The 20,049-nt window shown below is 34.4% G+C and overlaps 1 protein-coding gene across 14 annotated transcripts in view; it reads right to left on the reverse strand.

Annotated features, from left to right (window-relative positions):
* The window catches only part of NBEA (neurobeachin), a 520,716-nt gene that overhangs the window by 60,759 nt on the left and 439,908 nt on the right, over nucleotides 1-20,049 (reverse strand). For all 14 annotated transcript variants that reach the window (XM_083801108.1, XM_083801105.1, XM_083801107.1 and 11 more), the window contains 2 exons: nucleotides 17,334-17,474; nucleotides 8,983-9,102 (listed from right to left, as the gene is read on the reverse strand). In XM_083801108.1, coding sequence (XP_083657234.1) covers nucleotides 8,983-9,102; nucleotides 17,334-17,474 — 261 coding nt within the window. The remainder of the gene's footprint in view (nucleotides 1-8,982; nucleotides 9,103-17,333; nucleotides 17,475-20,049) is intronic.

Here is a 20,049-nt window from a genome sequence, read left to right on the forward strand (position 1 = left end):
ACCACTGTTTTTTAACTTTTTTTCTTTTAATACAATATGGTGATGTGCTAACCCATAATCTCAGACAGCAAGCATCTTTATGATTCCTTCAAAGATATGTAAACTCAACTTTCCTTCTTCAGTTTTACACATCCTAGGATTTAACTGAATTTTTACATCTAATGTACACAAAAGATTTAGGCAGAGTTACCCAGAGACACATCTAGTGTTTAATTGAATTCTCCTAACCTTCTGACTTCAATGGTATCTTGAAACAAAGAGATCAAAGTCACTGAATATTTTTTATGGTATTTCCATTTAGAAATTTTATCTTTGTTGCTATTTGCTTTCAGTGTAATTTAATGTTCCCTTGTCTGGTATAGCAGCAAACATAAATAGAAATAGAATAAATAGAAAGCATGTGATTAACTTTCTTCATAAGATTTATTGCATTGTATATGTTTAGCCTGACCTGTCTTATTCCTGTATTCTGGAAACTAACCAGTGCCAGACTTCTAAATCCTCCTGAAATAGCACTCTCTAGAACCCTAATCACTTCAGTTACACATCTCCTGTTTTTGTTTTTTTTGTTTTTTTTTTTTTTAAATCAGAGTAACTAATCTAAATAATCTAAATATAGCATTGCAAAAAAATTAAATAAAGCCACTGTTACAGTCTCAGCAGTCTCTTCAATGTTATTTTTAGTGCAGCCTACAATTATGTTTGCTTACTTGAATACTACTTAGCATGAACTGAACCTTTACTGCAGATGCAAACAATGTCGCATGTGACCTTTCCCAGCTACATATTTCCCATATTTTGCATTAACCACTCAGTTTTCTTTGATATCATCTGGTATGCCTCTTAAATTTTGTTGTCTTCACTATTGACTATACTACATAACCACACCACTTAAAAATAGTTCAGTTAAATCCATCCCCTTCTCATTTCCAGATAATGAATGAACATATACTATAAAAAAAAAAAAAAAGTGGCATCCCATAACCTGACAATCTTTGCAAAATATCTTCAAAATGTGTCTTCAGCTACTTGGAAGCACAGAAAATACAGCTAACCTAGAGAAGTGTGATATTAAGATCATTTGCTTTCATTCATCTATTCTGTGTGTATTTTCACTTTATTAATTTCAAAAATGAAAAAAAAAATTCTCTTCTACCTGCTGCTGACAGCAGGGGCTGAGTGAGGATGGAAAGGCAAATACTCCCTTTCCCAGAGCCCCTGAGCATGCTTAGCCAGGGGAGCACAGACTGGGGAAAGCAGAGAGAGGACGGGTGAGCAAGGACAGAGCTGGGAGGCTGCTGGGAAAGGCAGGGAGCAGACAGGAGGGAACCTCCGTGGAGACAGAAGGATGACAACCAGGGCCCAGGGAGAATTGTGTTAACCAAGAAGCCACTGAAAGCTGGAAGAATGAAGGAAAAGATAACACTAGCAAAGGCTAGGCTTATTTTCAAAACTTATTTACATTTTTCTCAGCCAGAGTCTGAGTTTTCTTTGTTTCACAAGTGGGGTTGTTTCAGTTCATATTTTAATAAAGAACATGGGTAGATACAGACAACCGTTTGGGTGTTTTTCCTGTTAAGGACAGGAAGGAAATATCTCAAATACTGTTAATGTTGAAATGTGACCCAGACCATTCCTCAGATTAAACAGATACTTGTCCACCCTGTTGTCCCAGAATCTGACTGACAGTAAGCCCGCAGTCCTTCCTTTAGCTGACTCCATCATTCTCCATTTGAGCAAGTTTTACCTAATGCCTGGCCTGAATCTTTCTTCACACGATCTAAGCTTATTTTCCCTTGTCCTAGCCACCAATCCATAGTGAATACAGAGAATCAATTACTCTTTCCTCTTTCCACAGCTTATTACATTTGGACAGCATTCTCATGCCACCTTTACACCTTTTCAGCTCCTAAAAATCAAAATAAATGACAATTATTTTGCCTTCAGTATTGTTACATGGTTTAAGATTTAGTTACAAGTCTGAAAGATATTCTTTGTTTCTCCCCAAACTAGTCATTAGAAGTCATTATCAAATTACTCCTAAACAGTGCATAACATCATTTATTCCTTTATATACTTTGGCCTTATTATATTTTGTCAAGTGCTCATCACACAGAAGTCAACCTCAGTGGCCTTTAGATCAGAGATTAAGATGGCATACTTCCTTGACAAGATCTGCTATTTTTTATTCCTTTTTATACAGAGCAGAATTTACCATATAACATCTTTTCTTACACCATTTCCTTCCATTAGAAGGGTCATTTTTAAACTCACCCTTAAGGTAGGGATTGGGAGACAGAAATTAGCAGAGGAAAATGCATCTCAGTGATAGTAGGTACACCAGAGGACCTTCTGTCTCCCATTCTGCTCTCCATTTGACTCCACTTGTTTGATAAGTGGATCTTTAAAACTCCAATTTCACCACTAGTGTAATGAGTGGTAAAAGGTCAGCGTAAACCCAGGCCTGTGCAAAGGCATGTTTGTTTGAAGCTACCATGATTTTGAGAAAGTTGTTCTTTTCTGTAAAGTTTCTACATCAAGCTACAAATTTTCATGAAAGACAAATCTCAAACGACTGTCTTCCTAAACTGCAAACATTGAGTCAGCCAGTGTAAAATAAAATATGAAGGAAAACATCAAGAATAACGTGTAAAAAAACTTTCTCAGAAGTTACATCAGTTTGTGGGCATAAAATGAGGGAATGAACGGAACTAAGACACAGGACCAATATTGGACAAAAAAAATAAAATTAAATTAAAAACACTAATAGACCGGTTAAGCAACTTACATGCATGTTGTTATTGTGTGCCATTCAGCTGATATATAATTTTGTATTAACTGATACAGTTCAGTATTTTTTTTATTATTATTATTATTTGATTGTCAAAACGTATCAAAGGATCTAAATAAATCTTTCAGACTACATGACCTGTCATGGGTAATTTCTTACCACAATAAATATCTAGAGTTCAAAGAGTTAATAAAAATAGGGATTCTACTGATCTAAATCCATTTGCAGTAATTTCTGTCTAGTTGTCCTTGACATTTCACAAGCTGGTAACCTCCTCTGCTCCCCTTTCATTCACACTTCTAATAAGACAGGTTAGCTTTCTATCATTTAATAGTCACCACCTTTCAAACTGCGTGAGATGCTTGGCTCTTCTCAGATGAAGAACGATGCAGTAAAGCTACCGAGGGGTGTAAAAAAAGGTAAAATGAATATTATAACAGACATTTCTTGTCTGTAAATGTGATCTCTAGTTTATTTTAATAGCTATACTAAAACCCCAAGGTATAGTTAACAGTATTATATGCCTTGTGTCTTCATATAAGAAAACATCCCAAAATGCATGTTCTAATTTACAAGCTTGTGACAAATCCAGGCTGCTGAGAAATTAAACTTTAAAAATATGTCTTGGAGTGATAGAAGACCACTATTAACACTATCATAATTGTATACCACTTGAATCACATCTGACGTTTCTGTTTAATATGTTTTGCTAAGGGTATACCATTTTATGGCCTCCCAATGAAATCAAATCCAACACAGACGTTTTCACTTTTCTAATATAATTCACTTCAAGGTTTTAAAGCTGCCATTTCTTTTCCTTTCTTTCTTTTCCTCCCAAAAGGTTGATCCCCTGGCATCCACTAATTCCGCAAGAGCCCAGTACTAGGTCAATGAGTCAGTCATGAGTACCTCCATTAACTACATTAATTTACACTAAGGCACCTTAATGACATTTTGTCAGAGCTACCTTCTAAACACACTATTCAAAAAATAGTATAACAAGTTTGAAAGGCATTAGGAAAGATTAGAGCCTGAACTGGGGGTTCTGTGGAAGTCAGTGTTACCAAAAACTGGAGAGGCTGGGGGGTTGGAAAGGAAAAAATGTGAAAGCTGACTGGCCAAGTTATGGTCATTTCTGGGTGACTTGTTTCCTCAAAGGTCACTCCACTAACATTCATTCCTCATCCAGCTTGTGCTGATTAACTGGAGAGAAGGTCGATGTTGATAAAGGGAGACACAATAAAATAAACCGTTATCCAGGTTCTCCCCTGGGTGTTACCATTCTCACGTAGCACACACACTGTATTAATTCTGTTCACTATAGGTGAACAGGTCTCTTTGAAAATGAACCAAACCAGCCCAAATGTAGCTAACAAAATTGCCTAAGTAGATCTTAAATCATCCACTGATCAATAACATATCACATGCTACATTTTTCAAAGGTGGCATACCTTTTGTCACAATTCAAGATGTATCAATAAGTGCAAATTATAGGTTGTTTTTAGACTGATCAAACTACTGCCACAGCCCTGTTTTCCTTATCTCAATGTGAAACAATTTTGTTCCACAGGAGACTCCACATATGCAAAGGGAGAGAAAGAAGGAGGGAGGAGGGAAAGAGAGAGAGAATATGAGAGGACACGCTCATGTGGAAAAAGGGGACTGACCCACAGAACTGCAGCTTCCCAAACAGATATACATTCATTTGCAAATGTCAAGTATTTATTTTTTAAATTTTAATGCAGCATTCTTTAAGTGTGCTTTGGAAGTTTTCTTTAAAACATCCTGATTTTGCAGAACACTGCTGTGGGAAGTGTCTGCAATGCTTAAAACCTCAATTTACTAGTTAAAACTGACCCACTTCATAAGTGACTTCAGCACTTCTTAGTCCTCTTTGTTAAATAATAACCCATGGGGAAAAAAATAAATAAAAAAATACAGATTTCACTTTTCTTTAAAAAAAAAAATCATTTTTAATAGATATGCTAATAAAGAATTAAGGCTACTCAATTAATATGGCACTTGAAAGTAAAAACAGAGGCCCTCTTACAATATATGGCTTTGAAAAATGTTGGATTAATTCATTACACACACTGTTTTAAATTATTTCATAACCTGTGCCACCGTAATTAATGAGATTAGCGAGATCAGAGATTAAATGTGCTTAAAGCAGCTCAGATGAATTTAAAATATATGACAAGGAATACATGAATAATGAATATTTGCTGTTCTTAACACTTTTGAAAGTTTGTTACTTTGATGCACTGTCCATATTCCACACACCTCATATATTCTGTAAAGACTAACAAAATCTCTAGGGTGGGAAAAGCATTTCCAGCACGTATATCACATGGGATCCACCTCCTGTGCCACTGCCAAAGATCTACACGTACAGTTTTGTGTACAACCAGTAAGAAGCTACACAAATATGAGGAACACTTGGACAGAGAGCATGCTTTAAGATTTTATACTCACATGTAAGCTCTACACATCTTTTCTTTAGCACAGCATTGACTTGCAGGACCACTATATAAATATTAGATGCTATCAGACAGCTGAACATGAATGTTTGGTTGCTTCACGCTCACAGAGCTGAAGTTCTTTAATTGTGCAAGACAGAGGGTGCTCTGCTTAGAAGAGAGGGAAAATGGGTAGGAATTTTGAGGGGGTTTCTTGGTGGCTCCTGAAACCTTTTCCTATGTCTGAAAACTTGATTAAAATGCATAAGAAGCCTGCCAGGCATTCCAAGTAGGAGCACAACTGATCTGAAAAAAATGGGGTATTTGTAATATTAATAATAGTTCAGTTTCCTGTCCTTTTTCAGAATGAACTCTGAGGCCTCAGGGAAAAGTTGGCCCTGATGTCATGGCATTGAGAAACGCAGTTCATTAAGATCTTAAGCAACAAACAACAGCAACAATTAGCTGCTATACTCATTCTTGATTTATCGTTAAGAAACACAGACTCTACAAATGGAAAGGGCCTAAAGGGTCAACTAGCGCATCCTCTTGCCAATTCATGATTGTCCCTAATGTTTTTCCACTGTTTTACCAGTCCACACTTCTAAGAATCTTGAGAAATAAGGATTTTATCACTTCGCTTTGTGAGGATATTCAAATTTGGAGAATACTCTCTTCCTCTTTAACTTTTCATGCTCTGTTGGTAAAGTAAGCATTTTTCGGTTTTCCTTTAAGGTTTACCTCTTTGTTCCCTGGCAAACAATTTTCTCCCTTTCATACAGTTGCGTGTTTCATAGCATTTATGTTACCATGTCTTCACTCTTAGACATTAATTATCCCAGACATACAGGTTTTTTTTCCTGTATCCAACTCCTTAAATATATTTATACTGCTCTTATGGCTCCCTCCAGTTTCAGTATATACTTTCACTAGCTGTTCTCCAGCAGAGAAAGAACTCAGGATTTGCTTTATACAGCATGAATACATATTAAAAATCAAACGAGGAAAAAAGAAAAACTTGAGTTCTCCAAGAACATGAGAGCTATGAAACAAATGAAAGACTAAGCAAACTCCTTCAGCTGGAATTTAGATGCCATGATATATTTCAGTTGCTATAATGCTAAGCATGTAGCTTTGGTCTCCTTGTAAGCTTTCTGATGTCCTGCTGATCTTCAAGTTTCCTTCTTAAAACTGAACACAAAACAGAAACACATTTACATATACCACTTAGGCTACTGAAGTGTACTGAAGACTTATTCCAGTAGTGAATTTGTATCAATACATAATAAATTAATTTGATGATGTGATGTATTGAATGCTGTTATTAAATACACCTACAAATCTCTTTTCCTTTCTATCTTTATTTATTTATTTATTTATTTATTTATTTATTTATTTTATTTAGACAGCTTATGAACTTTTTCTATTTGCTTTAGTAGCCCTTAAATGATTTAGCTTATTTTCAAATCTGCTTTTGTCTATTTTTATCTTAAGCTAAACCAACTCATAATAAATCAACTCAAGGTTAATTTCTAAACTCAACTGCCCTGTATCTTCATTAATTAACAAAACCATATTTTAAACAGCATCTTTAATCCCTAAAGCATCCCTGAACAGACAGGTCAGGGATTATCTGGAGAAAACATTTATTGGCTAACATACCTCATCTGTGCCTCCCATATTAGATTTTCTGTAATGACTTAGTTCCAAGTAGTATTTCTTTTTCTAATGGCATAACAGAAATGTATATATATAACTAAATCTGACTCTGGGGCTCAGCAGCAGAATCCCAAATGTATGCTAGAATAAATTATTCTACAATCTTGCCCCCGATGAGACTCTGACCCTTAATTGTTAATATTTTATCCAAGCTTTCCACAGCTCCACTCTTTATGTTTAATGACATCAAAGTACATAGCTATACCATATCTTCATTTTTTTGCCTTCCTTTTCTGAAGGCAAGTACCTGTTTTTGAGTACTTTTAAATAATTGTTCTATCTGAATAACTTTTTTTTTTTTTTTAAATAAAGATACATTTTTTTAACTGCAACAAAATTCCTCCATAATTCCTGCATCCTTGCCATACCTGGCAGCAGTAGTGTAAATTACCCCACTTGGTTCACAAGGCTCCTAGTCTCTTCATAAAAACATTTCAGTTCCTTGTTTTACTGATAACTCATTTGGTTGCTAGTTTAGGAACAATCATTTCACTAATTATACACCCTACTTGAATATAATCTCTCCGTCTGTCCACAGATATTCCTTTATCTTTTGCTATGCCTTCATGTATTTAACTGCCCTCCTCCTGTGTACTAAAACCAGGAAAGAAGATTACAGTCACTTCCAACTGTCTTCCCTTATTCCTCAGTTTAAGGCTCTTATCTGTTATTTCAACCCCACTCCTAGGAGGCCATTCTAGTGGAGTACTAGGAAAACCACATTTTATTGTAAATGAAAAATAAGAATGTCATCAATGTGAATTCAAAGAAATTGCTGCATGTCAAATAAGTAAATAGCAATTTGAACTCCTTCCAACAAGTTTTGAAAATATTTTCTTTTTTTTTTATTATTCTTTCTTTTTTTTTTTTTTAATTTATTTGTCAAAAAGATACCAGTAATAATACTTAAAACATTACTGACTTCAAGAGGAGCATAAATAAGTATGAAATGGGTTTTAAGAGAGCTTGGTTAATTTCTTTTCTTTAAAAAGCGTTTTCTCCCACATATTAAGACAACAATATAATTTACAATTCATTGTTCTAACTAGAACCTGAACAAGAATAACATGGTTTGTCCACATACACTTCTGAGACTACTAAAATATTTATGCAAACAGGTCTGGAATAAAACTAAATCAACAAACTTACTTCTTCTTTTGTCAAGTTAAATAAAAAATATAATGGTAATGTGACCCTGACTTTCATTATGCATTTCCTAGTATGAGTGGCAGTACTGAAATAGAAGAGAGATATATTACCTTAAAAATAAAGTTAGAGAAAGCAATTATGGGTATACTGCAGTTTTTGCCAACCTTATTACGAGAAAATGAGAATCAAAAATGGACAACAACATTCAAAATATTATAAGATTTCGGTTTCTTTCTGATAAGGTTCCATGTACACGAACAATAGCCTTCTGTATTTAACAATAGGTAAGGAATAACAACAGTAAAATCACCCTGCTCTCCGGCTGTTTCTGTATATCATGTAGAAGTTGTTTTAATCTAATGTGTATTGTTGCATAATACCCCCAGGCACAGTCAAGTAAAAGCTAAAGCTGTACAGAAAAGCCAACATTTTAAATGGGTCTTGTCATTAATGCTTTATTAATTGCCCCAGGCAATGCAAACCCAGAGCTAGGCAAGCTATAACAATATGACACTTTAAGGTCAAATCCAATTCCTGCTGTGTTTTATGGAGTGGGCCAAATATCGAGTTAACAGCAGGAAAGAACAATTTATTGGGCTTTTCTCCATCTCCTGATTATGTGATCTAAATTAGATCAGTTCAGTTGTTTTTCTGTAAAAACAAAACACCTTTTGTCCACTCAACTTCAAAGAATCTTTGATTGTTTCTATTAGAACAATAATCTTCGATAACATCTACTTTTTATTTAAACTAAATCTAGTGTACTGAATATAAAGATATGACATATAAAATATTCTTTGTCTCTACAAGAAACAAAATACCATAAATGAAAGTACATATTAGTCCATTTAGTGTGTATGTTACCTTCACATCTGAGGTATCTCTTTGGCTGTTTCTCCAAGACCTGGCTACTGAAGAGAAGGTTCGATCTGGGTGGTCAAATTTGCCATCATTTGCATTTAGAAAGAATGTTGTAAAGGGCTCCTGTAGTCAATGAAATGAAGACAGATTAAGAAAACAGCAGAAGGAATCATGAGGCAGGTTTCTAAAGAAATCCAAATTACTTTTTCAGATCAAAATAATTCGTAAAGGAAGAATTACGGAAAAATATGGCACTTCGAATTTATATCTATGCATGATTATCTGTACTAAGTATCTTAGTACATTTATTGGTGCTAACACGTTTTGCACGCATAGATCCTGAGCTCCAGCAGGAAAGGTTATTTTATATATTCACTCTGCCATAAATTTAATTATCCATCAGTGGCAGACCTATGTATTTAAGTTCTAGTTCATGCTGGTTGCCTACTTCCCTGCAACCATCGTAAACACTCTCTGTGTTATTTATATTACCATGTTTTGTTTACCCTTTGTAAGACAGTATGTCAAAATAAAATCTTAAAAAAATCTTCTGCTTGGATTTTCCTTTTGTTTTCATTTAATTTAAAAGACCTCAGAAAGTTCCATTTTTCCTCCTGGTGGGCAGAATGGCTGTACTTAACATTTTGAGGCAGGCTACAGTTACAACTTTATCATTATTTAAGGGCAGCCAAATGTCAGCTATGATGTTTTCCCTGCTCAAAATATTCTTCATCTATATGCCAGGTTTTAAGTATACATAGTATACAGTGCCTACAGAGGCACTCAGAGCCGAACTATTTAGAATTTTTATTTTTGCTAATTCTGTCTGAAACCACGCTCCCAATACTTACTAATGGAAGCAGCTATTAAGTTTTGGGTAGGAAGAGCTCAAGTCTTTGACAGTCTGGAGAAGCCGTTTTTATGTCACTGCTTTCCCCATAAGGAAAGGGTTTGACAGTGGCCCAAATCCTTAATTTGACCTGATTACTGAGATTACTGCCAACAACCTGGTTTTCCAGAACCACACCATTAGCTCTCTGATTCAATTAATATTTGGCAATATGTCCACATGGATGGAAACCATTTCTTCCTTTTCTCCAAAGTACTGTGGTGAGTGTTTGAAAAAGTTTTATTCCTTCCTTTAAATTCATGCCCAAATTTATTTCCATGTATGTCTGCTTATTTGGAAACTTCATTAATCCTCAAAGCAGTTCCTAATCACCAGATCATAATTCATATTATAGTATTACACAGCTACTATTTGAATTTTATTCTATATATCTGATATTTTGTTTCTGAAACTTTTGAACATAGCAGGGGACTCCTGAAGAATTTTTGAGGGAATTATGTCACATTATACACATTGTATTTAAATTATCCAGGATTATAGAGGACTAAAGTAGTTCAGTTTCAGTGGCATTTAACGACAGCTAGAAGATACAAAAGGAAAGCGTGGATGCAAAGGTATTGAAAGAATCCCAAACGAGGAGGAAGATGGAAGACGAGGGAATTCCGATTTCCAGAGACCATTTTTTTCTCTAATTTTTCATCCGTATGTCTTCCCAATTACTCCTTTCTATCATATGCAACAGTCAACACAAACTACTTTCTTTCAAAGAGAAATATTCCAAATTTCTCTCTCTAAAGGAGAAGGAATTAGATGTCTCTGTTACTGCTATCACAGTATGTTGGTATGTTAGAAGTAGCTTAAGGCAATTGTTTATATTTGAACAAAGACTTTTTTTTCAAGGGCCAGTATCTTAACTTTCAGAGTACATGCAATCATTTTCATTATAACAATGCCAGACATTCTACTACTTTCTAATTGAATTCTGATTTTTTTCATATTTTTTTTTCTATTAAAACATTGGGAATTTATTTTTAAAAGATACTTTCAAAACAATAGTCATCAATCTAAGAAATTTATTTTTGATACTACATTAATTCCAATCAGAGAATGCCAATATGTGCTAATTAATTAATTAAAAATAAATAAATAAAATGAAAAATATCACAATATCATTTATTGTTGGAGTACCCTAACTCTCATTGCACAGCAACTTTGTTTGCATTTATTATTATTGAAATAGGGAGTGCATAGCAAATGACAAAGAGGTTTATAAATTGAACAGAGTATTAGAATTTAACGGTAGCTCAACATGGAAAGGAGCATGAAAGTATCACAATGAACTGAAATACTGAAAGAATATAATTTTTTTTCTATTATATATATTTATATATGAACAGTTGGGGCTGCTCAAACTAAAGAAGAGAAGGCCCCAGGGTGACTTCATTGCGACCTTTCAGTACTTAAAGGGGACTTATAAAAAAAGATGAAGAGCAACTCTTTGCTCAATCAGATAATGAAAGAACAAAGGGGAATGGTTTTAAACTTAAAGAGGAGAGATTTAGATTAGAGATTAGGAGGAAATTCTTCACTCAGAGGGTGGGTGGTGAGGCACAGGAACAAGTTGCCCAGAGAGGTGGTGGATGCCCCATTCCTGGAGGTGTTCAAGACCAGGTTAGATGAGGCCCTGAGCAACCTATGTAGTGGGTGGTGTCCCTACCTATGGCAGGGTGGTTGGAACTAGATGATTAAGGTTCCTTCTAACCTCAGCCATTCTCTGGTTCTATGATATTTTACAGTGCTTCCAACAGGGAACTCCATGTAAAATACAACTGAAAAAATATTCACAGTGTTGGATAATATCTGAAGGATTATTCACCCTAAAATTCTATTATTATTATAATCTTAACATTATATCTACATTAAATTCTGTTAACAATAGGATTATTTTCATTTTAACTACATTCACCTCCCTCCCCCCGACAATCTCTGTGTATATTCACAATAGCACTTTGCAAATTATGCCATTTTTTCTAGCTTATTGATACAGAAAAACTTTATAAGTCATTTATTTGAGCGCAAACAATTCTGTCTCCTACCAACCCCTGCCTACCACTCTTACTCTTTGTAAGATGTATAAGTTGTTGTGAATGCCATTGTGGTACTGTCTGTGGGTCACTGCTGAGTTTCTAAAATCAGAAGCAGCTGATGGATTAAAAAAAGCAGAAACCAGAAAAAATGATGTAATTACAATAAATTATGTAAAAATATTAATCCAAAATTCCATGACAACATTATTTTAAGCATCTGAGACAAATATACAAAAGCAATAAAATTCATAATCAAGGATTAAACCTTTAATAGTTGAGCACTACAGGGTGCCCTATTATGCTATCCTACTATGACCTGTTGTGCCTATCTTTTTGGATGTTTAATCCTTAGCAGAAATTCAGAGCTTTCACTAGCTTTATCCCAGACCTCTCACATAATTTGAAGGTATTTTTTCTCTGGAAAGTCAAGTGCTTATATCATAAATACAATTCATATCTCATTCAATAGACTCATTTAAGTAGTGTTATTCTATGATACTGATTACTGTCATTTCATGTAAAGGTTTTGTTGCTATGAAAGCTATAAAGCTGCAAAATGTTTTCATTACAACCCCATCTCACTCATTCCTCATATTCTGAATAAAATTCACGCCTTCTTCACTGCCAATGAGAAGTGAAATTCGTGGGATACTTGATTACAATGAATACAAGCTTGAGCTGTGGGAACAAGTAATTTTTCCATTCAACAGCACTTCTCTCCCTCTACCTCCACTCTCACAACACATAGTCCCATTGGAATCATTTATGGTGGGAGGAGGGGAGGGGAGAGGAAGGGATGTGTCATTCTGAGACATCTTATGTTAAACAAAAATGTCTTTTCAGCCCTTTGTCAGAGTAGAAAAAGGTTATTTGGGGTTTTGTCAGAGTGATGTACACTTTTTATCTGATGTATCTGTGACTGTCCTGCTCAGGCTTACAGAACAGATTCAGGTTTACTTCAATCTATTTACAAGAGGACCTAAAATCCTCCCCACCTTTGGTTAGGGCTTAATCATACATGACTCACAATAAATCCAGGACTTCTTCTAACTTATACAGGTACTTAGTCATTCTAACAGAAACCAGAAACCAGCTGTCCTCTACAAACTTCTTGATCACCCCATTAGAGAATCATACTTTCTAATACCAGTATTTCCAAAAAGATGTAACTAATACATACAAACACAGTTTCTTCAACAGCAACCATCTAATTGCACCATAACTAGCCTATTTCACCTGAAAAATACTTGAAAACAATACCGATATTCAATTTCCATGTGATTCAAGACAGAATCCTTTTTCTGTCTACTTTTCTGTTTTCTTCTGTCTGCTTTTCAGGTAGAAAGCCACAAGGGTATATGGCATTCTGATGTACAATTTTTCGTTTTAACTATTCTGCCTTCTTGCAAATTAAATACTCACTGGTCCAGATGGAAAACAAATGAAAAAAAAAAAGACTCTCAAATCAGGTGGTAAGGTAACATAACCATGAATATGGTTATGAATTGTTAGATATAATAAGAAACATATAAATAAGAAATATACATAGAAATAATAGAACTTCATTTGTACAAAATAGAATTGTGCCAACAGAACAGAGCATCCCTTTCCAGATTACCTTTTATTCTATTTGCTGGAGAAAACCTGTGGACGATGTTGGCTCAGATTTCCCAATGAATAAGTAGAACCTTTTGGTTTTTGACTGAGTTTCTTGGATTTATATCTAAACATGCGTGATGTGCAAAAGAGTGTGATTTCAGTAACATCTCAAAGGATGGGAAAGCAATATTATATAAATTCCAATATTCTGTGTTAGTTTTTATCACCTTTATTAACCTGACTGAACAATACAGTAGAATTTCACATTCAATATCTCTCTCTGTAAAGTAGGTATCTAGCTAATAATCTACTAATCAATTTAGGAAGAATGCTAATCACTCTTTAGAAACCGTTGATTTTAGATACAAACCTATTGTTTGGAGATCATTTGGGATTCATTTGTAATACTAGCATCAAATATTTCTAGGCAGTGGCTCAGTTTTTATGAAGCTAGCTAGCTAGAGGGTTGTTTCATGACTTCAAAATTCTGCAATGATGTAGTGTTCTTAAATGCACAAACCATTAGTTTAAATCAACACGTACAAGTTAATGATAAATTATAATTTCTGTTCACATACGAATGTGTGCATGACTCATGTATGTATGTTGGGGATGCTGTACAGAAGAAGAGTGCATGCGTAGTCTTGCTTTGGGAGAATTTCAGGCTCGGCTGTAAAACCCTCGAGAGGGACTGTAACCAGTCTGGAAAGGCCCAGTGGGGCTGAGCCATTTACAGTCCTAAAGCTGCCTTCATTTTTCTCTTAGAGCTGTTGCAGAAGAGAATGGAGCACATCTAGACTGGTACAAACAGGTCACAGAAAATACAAACAGAAGCTTTGCAGATGCAGTAGTATCTCATAGTATCTCATAACTACTTCAGTTAAGGATTACAGCCTATTCTATCAAATATAATGAAAAGTGGAAGAAGAACACATTAATAACAAATTGATTATGTTTGCTGTAATTATAAGTAGTCTCAACGTATTATATGCTGAGCCAATGTGATAATTTTTGAAAATGTAATGAAATAGGTCAATTCTAAAGATGAACTTTTTATGGACAATCTCAGTACACAAAATAATTCAATTTTCAGAGAAAATTCTACTTGCAGTGAAAAACAGATTAATGACAAATGGCAGGCAGAGATTGATGATATCAGAATAATAACACAGGACAGAACTGAGGCTAAAGTATAAAGTGCCTTTTATAAAAGTAGCCTGGTATATTAGATAAAGGAAAGAAACAGAGGGACATATAAAACAGTAGGTCCCAGATTATCACAGAATCGACTCAGAAATATGATTTGTTTTGAAGCAATGTTTTGAAAAGTACTGACAGGAAGCAGATTGCATCTGTCAAAGCCAAAAAAGCAAGATTCAAATAATTTATTTTTAAAATTTTGTGGCAATTACAAAATTCTCTCTATATATACACTTCAGAGAGGCTGAAACTATCTTTCTTACTGCAATAACTATTTCTTCCAATATAAAGGTCTAAGCATATAGTTTCTCCCCCTTAGATCTCCATTAGTCTATACTGTTTTGTTCTACTTTTGTTCTATCTAGACTCATTGTCAGTGTATTTTTTTTATATATAGCTTTTTTGTTTGTTTGTTTTTCTTTCATTTTCTTTCTTTTTTTTTCTTTCTTTCTTTCCTTTTATTCCTTGGGTTACTCAGTCTTCTCCCAACATTTTACTTTCCACTCTTTCACTCTCATTTTGTTGTCCCTTTTTGGCAAAAACTCTCTTGTAACACATTTCTTCCCACAAAACTTCTCCAATCTGCTAAAATACTGGAAGTAATTTTCTGTTTGGATCTCTGCACCTCTCATTGGCACCTTCCTTTTCCTGGACTAGATTATCATTTATTTTAAAAAATAAAAAATAAAAAATCTTATATGGTCATCTTCACTAACTCATAGCAAAACACGACTGAAAAAATTTCATGAGCAAGAAATCCTTCTTAAATCTGACTTAGCTTTATCTATCAACTTCACTTGCATAATCTTCTCCCTTAGGGTTTTTTTTTATCTTCTATTTTGTAGCCAAAAATCTCTCCATAAGGATCACGATGATTTTATAATCTCCATATCTATGGTCTTTCACTGTCTCCTTAGAGACTTATTTTCAAATCTTTATTTTGGTTTTCCACATGCAGTCCTCTCCAGTCTTCTCAAGCATTTCTTTTTTTCCTTTTTATGAGCTTTAAAGTTTTCCCACCCTTTCACTTCTGTTGTCTCCTCCCAGTAGGGATTGCTTTTCTTTGATGGTCACTTGTATTTAATTAAACCTCAAATATCTATCTAGATGTGCTCTTGTGTATCTTACGTATGCTCCTTAGATATTTTCACCTTCTTGGCACTATCCCACTTCCCTGGAAAGCACTATTTTTGCTTTTGTTTTCTGCTTTATGCTCTCACAATATACTGTTTGCTCCAACAAACATAATTTGTCAGATCTATATTGCGAGGTCATCAAGGCAGAGACCTTATTCTCTCACTCCTTTAGTGCAGGAAAGAAAGACAGTTAGAACACCTACAGTACTACATAAACAACAGCAGTAAAAATGACACAGCATTAGCCTAATACAGGAAATGAATACTCCTTGGTGTGCTATATGTTCAGCCAGCAAGCAGACTTTTAGACCTAAGAATGTGCCGGTTAGCAAGAGGGGATCTTTTGTTGAATCCCAGCCAAAATTAATAGATAAACATGCAAATAAAACCACTATTTTTAATACACTTTAAGGGAACAAAGAAGCATATGTGAACCATAAAATGTATTCACAGTACATGAATAATTTAGCAGTCTTTAAAAGGAGTACAGTGATCACCCTGTATAGGAGTGTAATCAAAATTTCGTTTCCCACGGGTTTAAGAAGTATATCCTGAACTCACAGACTCATGAATTCTTCCCTTCCCTTCTTACCAGGACATGTCTAGGGAAGCTGAGATGAGTGATAATGCAGATCTCTAGCTTTGTGCAGCTGTTTTGGTTGGTCATGTGTGAAACGTGCTTACAATGCACCTTATATGACAGATTTTTATTGACAGAGTGGAGTTCAAGTTCAGTAATTACACAGTGACTCAATTCTTCTTGAATTCAGGTTTCTTCATGAAACCTTAAGTCTCTCATCAACACTCCCTTTTCTGTAATTCATTGTGTTAACACATCAAACAAATCCAGATTCATTCTATCTTTAACGTTTTTTCCCCCTTCTCTAGGACTAATTCTGAGAGCAGGATTTAAGCATGAGATTTCTAGAACTGAAATAGCAGTTTGAAATTGGAATCTATATTTTAGAGTTCTGAAAATTTTAAGCTATTAATTCATTATGAGTTACAGTTCATTTACATAAAATGTTAAAGCATACTATCTTAATATAAAACTGTTACTATAATTTCCCTCTCAATCTGACACAATTCAATGTGATTTTTCATGAAATGTTTTTCTTTAATCTTGTATATATCTATCTCTAGCTGAAAATAATACATGAATATATAATATCAATTTTCCATATTGTCTAGAGACTTTTTAGATGGATTTAATTTTGGATGGATTCCTTCATCACATGGTTTACATGCCCTTATACCACCCCAATTAAATATATTTCAGACTGTTTAGGTAAGGACTCCCTGATCACTACAAATGAGTATACACAGTATACACAGAGAATTTGTGAGATTTTTAAGTTAATGAAGAACACAGAGATTTTGATAGGAAGGTACTTTCATTAATAAAATCAAAATAGTGGTAATTGACAGAAGAGATGCTGTAGGTAAAGATGCTAATAAAAAGCAGGATCCAGAAACACTTACAATTCGAACAAGCCAAGCCAAAGTAGAAGTAGATGTAGAATAGTGGGTGTTGTAATGGTAAGGTGGAGTCTGATCATCTTCCCATGTCTCATAACGTTCTGCATAGAAGACCGCTCTCTTTGGGTTCAAAGCACCAATAGGCTGCAAAGGGATGAGAGGTCAAACATATTATCAGCTGAAGGGCAGCATGTCTGGTATGTCATAGGTTAATCCTACATTAAGATTCACTAAATATGAAATTCTGCAACCAAACTCATTCCATGCTGTAGTAATCCTTTCAGATTGCTGTAATTTTAGAATTTTATTTCAAAGGCCTTTTATACTAAAAGTCTTATGACTTTCCTTATTTTAATTGACAAATATAAGTGATCCACATCTGCAAACTTTCAAGACCTTCTTGAAGTATGAGTTGTTTCCCAATTAATTCTGTAACATTGTTCTGAAAATAAACTTCTAAAACTGCATTTAAAATGTATTGAGGCCAAACTAATATTTCTGTTGCTGTCATTCACCATAATCACACAGCTAATGAAAACTGACTTTTGCTCACACAGGATACTTTGTAATGCACAGTTCATGATGAAAAGATTTCACGCGGAACTGCTGATGGTGTCTGGTGATCCTAAGCAGAAATACTTAAAAACCATGCATAGCCCCGCAAGACTGGATCTACTTTCTGACTGAACAAAGCCAGGTTTTACTAAGAGAAACAAACAAGCTTTTTCTAAAAACAATACAATTTGGAAATTATTCACAAATTCTAAGACCATTCTAAGCATACTTAAGAGAAAATCTAAATAAATAAGGAAAAATGAAAAGAAATAAAGACATTAATAGGAACTGTTGGTTTTGACATGTCTACTTAGGTGATTATGCTTTTCTATGATTTTTTAACCCACTTTATCTCATAATTTTTTTTGTAAAATCTGTTTGTTACTGTGTGATACAAAAGGCATTGGAATATGGAAAATAAAATATGAAGTAAACAAAATGTTGAAAGATATAAATGCATAGTGACCTTAAAACTGTTTTGCCAGATGAGTTAGTAGTAGTGTGTTTCTCTATTACTTATCTACAAGGAATCTTCAGATTTTAGTTTTTGTAGTAAAATCAACCAAACACAAAGAGGAGAATACATTTCCGCACCAAAGAACTTACTACAATTTTAAATGATTACTTGATTTGAATTTCTCAAAAATTCATAGTAAGATTTTTTTTTTTTTTACTATAAATTCATATTATTAATGGAATTACAACTTGAAAATAAACATACACTCAAGAGCTTTGACCCATTTCAAAATGCTGACAGGTATTCTTGCATTTCATTCCAGAGTACAATTTTTCTACTGAGTTGAAATCCCAAGAAATTAAATACCAATATAAGGTTTAATCAGTGTGTTTCAATGCACTATGTATGTAACCGAACACTTCTAAAGCTACAGATATTTTATTGCTTCTGTGCTGCATTATTTTTTGAAATGACTGTTAAAAAGGCTGACACAGAACTTGTTTTCCAATTTTAGGTATTATAGCTTGTTTTTAAGTAGCAGTGTTTGATGAAGTGTTACATTTATAAACACTACGATTTCAGTATTTTTCACATGAAACACTCTGGATGCTTAATACTTTGCTGTGTTGTGGAGATGTTAATAGCTTTCTCATACGTGTAAAATGTATGAGTAATCCCTATGGATCAGTGTTATCTGATGTAGATTGCACTGCAAGACCTCACAAAACATTCTTGAAAGGGAAGTAGGAGCCATTCCCTAAAACTTTCCAGGCTTGTTTCCCAACTACTGGAAAAAAAGAATAAAATAACTATTTGCATTTTTGTTAGTATCATTACACATCCTGTCACTTTCAGGAAACATGTAGGCATTATTACTGCACGTAAATTGCCAATACATAAAAATCATTGCTCAACTACTTTCTTGAAAGAGTAACTTAGCAAAAGACATTCTTTTCCTATTCCACTGACAAACTGTGCAGATACATCTGCACTTCACTAAATTATACCAGGGTTCTGGGTTGCTCTGTGGACTGGATGGGACCTGCCAATACCACCCTCATCAAGACAGTCTGTATCCATGTTTCTAACAGAACAAATTCCAGTCCCTAGCTGAACATTTCCAAAGCTAAGGCAGTAATTCACACCATAGTGTGTTTACAGGAAACGTTCACCCCCTCTGAGAAGGATATACAAATTGGCAAATGAGTCAGTGAGATAGTACTTTGTAATGGAAAAACACCCTGAGAATATATCTTCCCTCCACTGTGAAGGTGCATCTTACCCCACGCTACAGTGAATTCTGAGGCTATGAGATACAGAGGCATGATCCGTCACAATGTTATTGTACATATGTGCTTGAAAGCAGAGTAAAGAATGATATGGTGATTACAGCAAGATTGAAAGTCAAAAATCCAGGCATTTCAGTATATATTTGAAACCGATCAGATGCCTTCCATCAAATAAGTTATGTGGTTTTGTTCTTCACTGTAAAATGATTACAGTGGTGAGAATGGTTGTGAAACATAAATAATCCTCAATATCAATTACAAGATGTTTTATTTTGTATATCAGCAAAATATTGTTTTTAATGGTGATTTAACCCATAGGTTTAAACATTATTAAATGTGCATATATAGATAGATAGTTGTATTCAATGGAGAAGGTACTTTCTCTCAAGAGCTTGACAATTATTTCCTAAAGTCACAT

The sequence above is a fragment of the Anser anser genome, assembly GCF_964211835.1.
Source record: "Anser anser genome assembly, chromosome: 1".
Classification (NCBI taxonomy): domain Eukaryota; kingdom Metazoa; phylum Chordata; class Aves; order Anseriformes; family Anatidae; genus Anser; species Anser anser.